Consider the following 8,039-nt stretch of genomic DNA (forward strand, 5'->3'; position numbering starts at 1 on the left):
TTCCACACAAAAGAGGAGATCCATCATGGAAGACTTTGATAAAGTCACTTTCCTATTAAAGTGAGAAAAGTCTCCAAATTTCCTTTTCATCTCTGAAGGCACAGCAACATCCCGTGCAATGCGTTCGGCTGTGCTTTCTTCTTCATCCACAAACACATTTAAAATGCGTCTGAAATGCATCGTTAGTCTCTGGATGCCATGACATAGCACTGATGTCTGTGACTAATCTAACCTAGTGGCGATGCTTTGGCTTGTTTTGAACACACTGTGTGCTCTGCCTGCATGGTTTAGAGACATCGATATGTTTTCAATAAAGCCTCATTCACTAGTTTACAGACCTTGACCACTGAATACATTAGAGCAGTCGTAGATGCTTTTACAAGTTCTTCTCATATTCCTATTTCACTCTTTTTGAATTACCCCAAGCATGAAAAACACCAGCAGCAGGAGTGGTGCTCCTATGTGCTGAATAGGAGCGTGGCTTTTGTGGCAGTTCAAAAACCAGGACGCTGAATTGCCCCGGCACTGGCACTAGCCATTAGTTTTTCATAGACTCCTTGCCTTCACATGACTCTTATTATTATTGCTAGAAAACACAACTGTCATGCCTTGAACTGACTTTTTCCCAGTGATTTAACACGCTCTGGCACTTCTCATCTTTCTCCTGTGATTCACTATCAGCAGGCGGGCTTCCCAGCTACTTTGCTCAGAAGGGCCTTTTTCTGATTGTGAGCTTCAATTAATAAAAATGTAACATGTCTTAAGATATTAAACACTTTGAGACAAATGCTAAATGAACACTAAGTAACCAGCTGTACAACCAATTACTGTGAAATGTCAGGTTAGTGCATGTAAAAGTCACACTGCTTGTGCTAGACCCCTGCGAAATGACTTTAAAAAGTTCCTCACTATCTTTACACTATTGTTTTGTTTGTGTATGCACTGAAATCTTTCTGCAATGGGTATTTTATTACTGATGATCATTGCTGCCCTAAAGGATATTAAAAGTGTTTCCAAGTACATTTTAACATCTTACCTCCCTGGGTTATGAACAAAGATGTGTTTTTTTTCCCTTTCTTTCTTCCCCATCTAAGCCACTAAAGTTGTAATGCTTTGAAGTGCTCTTTGTATGTAAATTGTTCACAAAGAAGAAATTCTGACTGCAGTTTGTGGGAACTTCAAGCTAATTAGGTATAGAAACTTCAAAGAGCTGTCTGTGCAGGTGTGAAGCATAGCTGACAAGGGCAGTGACAATCTCTAGGCTGTTGTCAACCGCTTTCTTTCAAATGTGTAATTCCTTTGAAAGAAGAAGTACCATAGGCCAGCATCTTAAAATGAAAAATATGACACTTCAATGTTTACATCAACATCTACAAAAGCTTTTCATGAATATAATGGGATTGGTGTTTTGTTGAAAATGAGGCGGAAACGAAGGCCTATGAATTCTATGAAGTAGTTGCTCCTGAAGACCTCATATCAGACATATTTCCACTGATCTTATTTTCCTGTTTTTAATTAGATGATGTCATGCCAGAATCGAGTTCACTCTGTTTGTATGTACGTTGCGTGGCCGTTTCGATAACAAACATCACACAGGACACTGCCAGAATTCAATGAATGTCCTTCATCCTGAGCCGTGCCCATCATCCTCAAAATGGATGCTCCTTTTAGGATGAACAGGTTTGTGGATAGGCTCTGAGGGATTAAGGGAAAACATGATCCCAGGATATTTCCAACAGGCCCCTAAGGAAGACGCTGAACACCCCAATATTGTGAAAGTAGGGCTACGTCACTAGACTGGGCATGTGGAACTGATCAAGAGGTAACACCCAATGCATAGAGCATCCAGAAGGCAAATATATAATAAAAACATCAGGCAGATTTCAGAAAGACAGAACAACTACATCACTGGAAATGTTTCGTATGTAGTTGCCACAACACATGCAACGCTGACCTGATTACCTAATGCGGAGCTATTGTTATGAACCGATTATGACTTGGCATTCTCTAAATTTGGATTTCAAGCTCTGAAGGCTTAATTTGCTCTCATCCAAGTATCATATAATATTGCCGCTTTAAATAGGGAGTGATCCTTTTAAAGTCTATACTGACTCTCTGCTGTTGCTGATATTTAATGTCTACACGCCTCAATTTTAAGATGAGAACATAATTTCCTTTACCGTTGTTCCAACTGGCAGAGATTGCAAGTACTATAATTGCTTGATTTGGACCATTTTGAAACATAAATAACACAAATAATTTCAAATCCGATGATACTGGAAATAACCACTACAATATGCTGAAAAATATTAGCACATTCAACAAGGTTATTAATTGATTATTAAACTGATAAATATTTAAGTAGTTATTACATAATACAAGTCTGTGGGTGTCCAGATTAATAAAAATAGAAAGAGTTACAGAAACACCAATAATTATACATTCATAAATAAAAAGTAATGAGATGTAGGAAGGTGAGAAGACCAAAACCTACAGTAACACAAAAGCCGAATTCCTAAAACTAGGCTTGCAGTTTCTCTGTGCTGCCACCAGAGAGCAGTACATTAATGGATGTAGGAATATTGAAGCACAAACAGGAACAGCAATAAATTATTTTAGATTTTGTGTCGTAAATCATTCTGCATGCACTGGAATAAAAAAATACATGGCAATTGGTAATCCCTGAAAGTTGCTTTAGATATACACAACCATTTTACAAATAATGATTTGCGTGTCTTACTGAGGTTTGGCAGCTGCTGACAAATAAATGGACAAAACAGCACCACAACCCCCACAGACACTCATCAGGTTTCGGTAAGAGAAACCAAGCTGTACTCTGGTTTTCATGTTTTTTTTTTTTAACAACCTCAATCCAGCCTTCAAAGACACATTAAAAATAGAATGCTGACTTTATTTTCAGAACATAAATGATCCGAGAACAAACGGCATTTCAGGTGGCTATTAACACTGTCCTACAGTTTAATGAAAAATAACATTAATGCTCTGAAATATAAAGAAAAACATATACACAAAATAAATCCTGCAACAGTTCTGTGTTCTCCTGGTTTAGGGATCACATTTCATGATTTCCCTGAGATACACTGTGGCGTAGCAGGAGGGGTCCAGGTCAAAGGACAGAGACAGACTGAGTGGTGAGAGACTCTGGCCGCATGTCTGGGAGCCCTGCTCGGGTGTTTCCTCATTCATGGCTCCAACAGAGTCCTCCAGTATGTGGTGAGTTACCTTTCTCGGGTATGACAACAGCGCTCGATAGCATCCAGGTATGTTGAGCTTCAGTGGCGTGACTCTGAAACGACACGACTGCAACCCGTCCTTGGCAAACCGCTCTCGATACCAGATGCCGACTTTGTTGTCGGGATATTTTATGGTGTTGCCAGGCATTGGAAGGACCACCTTTAGTGTAGAGGAGAAACAAGCTCTCCGTAAAACAGGATATTTTACCTTCAAGGTATGTAGATCACTGACACAGTTGCTCTAAATCCCACAAAATACTCTAGTAACTGAAATTGCTTCTGTTTATGGTTTAAATCCAATCGTGAATGACAGAACACATATTCATACCTGGTGCAGTTTGTAAATGTGTTCTGCCTCTTCTTCAGCAGATACGGTATGAACCTGTGAGGCAGAGAGGACAATAAGGTTTTACAATTTCATTAATGAAAATATAAATATACAGAATGTCTGTTGGGCACTCTACAGTGATACTGGCATGAATGTTACTAATATTGAAGAAACAGAAGACATTTCAGTTTGTCTCTTAAGTGAGAGCTGGAACAGTGAAGATCAGAGAGGACTGGAGTTTGTTGTTAGCGACTGTACTTTAATAACGCTGCACAAAACACATATTCAATAATGGTGTTTCCTGGGATCCGGATAGAATGACACTGACAGCAGAATGACATCTAAAATGAAACCGCTGAGAGTCTCTAGTGATGAATCCGCACTGTGGGAAATTGTGAGGGGAAACGGATTCACCTGCTGAGAGAGGACAGGAATTATTCACACTAGCAAATTTTTAGGGATTATTTCTTCCCACAGTGCTAATTGGCCATGGATATCCCTCCAAAACTTCTTAGTTTCACTTTAAACCTTTTGCATCCAGTCCAGTTTCTTTCAGAGAATAGTATAAATCATGCTAAAGGAATGCACGTGTATGTGAACTGATAATTTACCTGACAAAGACTCGGTTTACTGCCTTCCTTGTCTTCGAGGGTGGACCACACCAGGTCTCCCTTCACCACCCTGTCGCCGAACTGCCGCAGTCTGAAGGCCACCGCTTCGTTCCACACCCGGCTGCAGTAGGCGTGGACATAAAAGACGCGCATGCTGTGAGGGATGCTGAGCCACCCTCGGGTGCAGCCCTCCTGCCCCACGCCGTATCGGTTCAGCGCCCGCAGCATCAGCCTCTCGCGGACCTTGTGCTCTGGCATGAGGGCCAGGCTCTCTTTCGCATCCTCTGGAATTCGTTCAACACGGACAAAGGTTTATGACAGTGCCAACATGGAAAATCAATAGGTGATGCATCAGCAGAGACAGCGAAAAAGCTTATCACCTGCAACTCAAGGTAGTGAAAGAGCACCAACGGAAATAAGTTTTTTTTTAATCTTTTTTGAATCGATTAAAAAAATCTTTAAATAACCAAGGGTAAATGTAAACAGTGTCCTTTAATGCAGGGATCTGTGGAACAAGAGAGAGGATATAACCTACTGCTTGGGCGCTATACGAGGAATGAAGCCAAAATGTGAAGCTAGACGATGAGATGCATCCAAGGTGAAAATGTTTCCATCATGCAAGGGTCTTGAACATTTCAATTTCAAGTCTTTACAAGGGTGTTGAATAAGAAATAGATTAATCAATCTATTCATCAAATACACACAAAAAAAAACTCAAGAGTAGTAACACATCTTTACCCTGGAAGACAGCTGTGTTTGATTGATACACTGGGTACATCCTATTTTGTACTCATGCAACTGTGAACTGAGTGGCAATCCTCTCAAAGCTCTCAGTCCTTACCCGTCTGAAGGAAATGTTGCTTTGCTTTATTTTGAGGGTCACTGCCTTCTTCTGGTGTGAAGAATAACTTGACAGCCATAACCTAAGGAAATCAGACACACAGTGGCAGCAAAAATGTGGAAACCAAATACACAGTTTGACGTACCTGTGGCTACTGACAATAAAACAAAAATACAAAACAAAACTAGGTACAAGTTTGTAATTTCTAATGCATTTGCAACATATTCTTTCTATATATTGTGTGTTTAGCAGTTGAATTATTTTATATTTCATAGTTGTGTGTGTGTTTTTTTTAATATCAAGCCAATATACTTGCGAATGTAAAGTAAAATTCTGTTACTAAAACAAAAATGTAGGCCTACCATCTCCTCCTTCAGCAGAGCCAGTCCGATCTGGTCTGCTTGAACACTCTGTGCCGTCCCAAACCTCTGAGGCCCATAGTAATTCACAAAACCTTTAGCCTGAAACATAAATCAGACCCCACCCCCCAAGACAAATGACTGTTAAAAACAAAACAGTAATTACATACATTTATGACAACATTACTATATTTATTTGAGGATGCAATGCTCACCTCTGGGAACAACCAGGGTTTTCTGAATGCATGTTACACAGATAAAGATGCTCACAATTCATTCTAGAAGATGGCTTTTTTGTTGCCTTTAACTTAGGCAGGGAGTTCATCTACTCTACCTTGACATTGTCCAGTGCCTCCTGCACCAGCTGTTTCAGGTCTGAGGTGCAATCCCCGGAGTGCGCCCTGACATCCCTCACAATGATGTCAAAGTGATTTCCCTTCAGCCGACCGAGCCGCAGAGGCTGTGAGACGGGGTGGATGTGGTGGATGTGAATGCCTTTCTTCTGAAACTCTGCGCTCATTTGCCTCAGCCTGCCAAGAAAGAAAACGTTCATAAGCCTTCATTGAAAAGATTCAAAGCAAACAAAACAAAAATAGCAACAAACAAAAGGGTCAGATGCTCACTATAAGTGCAGACACAAAACGTTAACAATCAGAATTTGAAAAGCCGCCGTCTCCACAGGTTGTCTTCATCTGGGCTTCAGGAATTCATGGTAGAATGAGGTTAACCACAGATCATTTTAAAACTAGTCAGGGAAGGACCTTCAGGAACTTGCATGTGCTGTACCTCTCTGGGGAGACTTTCTTCACCACCATTGACTGGTATGTGATGGCTCTCTTGTCCTTGATTCCAGCGTAAGTGAAATCTGAGGGAAGTACACCAAGTGCTTTGGCCAAGTAGCTTATTGCTTCTAATGTTTCCAAGTTTTCCTTTTGTAGAGTGAAACCTACAGGGAAATAAGACAAGAAAGAGGTAAGATTCGAGATTCATGGCAATAGGAGTCTCCTCATTATATGATCTTAGATTTGTCCCGTGATGATTCATACTATGAAACTTGACTCTGTCTTGTAAGGTCTTGCAATATGTGTGGTCTCCTACCTGTATATATAACATCATCTTCCTGAGTATCTGCAGCTTTCCTCTTCTTGGATGGCTTATTTCTTTCTCGAAACCTCACGGTAATGGAGGCTTTTTGTTGCCCACCACTGTCCACAGCAGTGAAGCTCTTGGTTTCCACCAGCTTACCAAAGTGTTTGCTGACAAAATGATGGACTGCTTTCCTGTGCTCTTTATCATCATCTGGCTTAAATGTGAAGGTGGCATCTTGGACTTTGGCATCTAAGAACCTAAAGAAGTCCTCGGACTCTTCCTCGGACACCAGGCGGCAGAGCTCTTTATAATGGCGGTCTTCCTTCACTAGAATTTCACTTCCTTTGGTCATGGTCATGAGGAAGGGGAACCTCTGACGGACGGCGCGGTGGACACTAGCTCTCTGGTTTCTGTCTGGGTATGAGCCCAGCGATAGTTCGGCACTGCTACACTTTTCACTTGTGTCTTCGCACAATCTAGTTATCATAGCAAACTGTATCAGCTCTTCATTTACTGAAGTGTCCAAAATAAAGTCCAGGTCCAAAGACTCCTCGCTGGCAACAGTCATGTCCGCACTGTCACAGGGCTCACTAGTGTAAGGTGCCATTTGTATTTCCCCCCCTGTGTTTGGCATATTATTTAAAGGCTTCACCGTCTTCTCCTCTGATTTATCACCCAGGCACTGTCCACTGTGTTCAGACTGTTGGGTGCAAACCTTTGGCAATAAATGTGCCACATTTACCAATTGATTATTCAAGTTAATTTCTATCACAACAAAGTCTGCTGTTGAATTTTTTATGCTTCCCCTGAAACCTGGGTGATGGCTAATACAGCACAGTGAAGAAGTACAGGAGTTTTCTTTGCTTTCATCCTCCATTTTGAGAGCAGTTGTTTTGTTGCTGCAAGCAAAAGAAGAAGAAATATTATTTAATCTGAAGAAGAAGAAAAAACAACAACAAATAAAAGCAGCATTGCATAATGCATCAGTCCTTCCATGCACATAAACGAGCACTGATTTGCAAAATTAACTTTTTTCTAGTTTTGTTTAGCATTTCGGGGTGTTCTTGTTGAGGTGTACATTTTAATAATAACTCCAGAATCACGTATGAAAAATTACACGTGTTTGAGACAACAATTTATAATTAACTTTGGCAAGCCCAGTTAGTTACATTGTGAGTTTAAACAGAGACAATGTCTTAAGTTAAGGGTTATCAGGCCATGGTGGCTTGACTTAAAACATTATTTTACAGCACATAAATTAAAAGCAACTAGTAGATTATTCGCCCTATTTTTCTAGTTAACGTCGTTTAGGAAATCTATACCTTATTCAAGCCTGTTCTGCTCATATAGACCCTACTTTAGAAGTGTTTTATCCATTCATTAGTACATTTCGTCAAAACACTGGTACGCAGAGAGTGTTTTGGGTCTTAGCATCCCGCTCAGGCTGGACACGTACAGCGTGGTTTACAGCCACATCCGCATCACATGGGCTGCATTTAAAGGAGACGTTTTATACGGCTTTCATTTGTTTGTGCCGACGGAAATTATTTAAAGGGG

At 40.7% G+C, this 8,039-nt stretch overlaps 1 protein-coding gene across 1 annotated transcript; it reads right to left on the reverse strand.

The window, feature by feature from the left end:
- Window positions 1–2,890: 2,890 nt before the first annotated feature.
- pus7l (pseudouridine synthase 7 like) lies at window positions 2,891–7,946 on the reverse strand. The gene is made up of 9 exons (XM_066724267.1): window positions 7,805–7,946; window positions 6,492–7,381; window positions 6,180–6,339; window positions 5,728–5,923; window positions 5,397–5,495; window positions 5,035–5,116; window positions 4,194–4,477; window positions 3,583–3,636; window positions 2,891–3,414 (listed from the first exon to the last, which is right to left on the reverse strand). The coding sequence occupies exons 2-9, from the start codon at window positions 7,357–7,359 to the stop codon at window positions 3,067–3,069; spliced, it is 2,091 nt and encodes a 696-aa protein (XP_066580364.1). The 5' UTR covers window positions 7,360–7,381; window positions 7,805–7,946; the 3' UTR covers window positions 2,891–3,066.
- Between the last annotated feature and the right edge of the window lie 93 nt (window positions 7,947–8,039).

Source organism: Amia ocellicauda, chromosome 15, assembly GCF_036373705.1.
Source record: "Amia ocellicauda isolate fAmiCal2 chromosome 15, fAmiCal2.hap1, whole genome shotgun sequence".
Taxonomy (NCBI): Eukaryota; Metazoa; Chordata; class Actinopteri; order Amiiformes; family Amiidae; genus Amia; species Amia ocellicauda.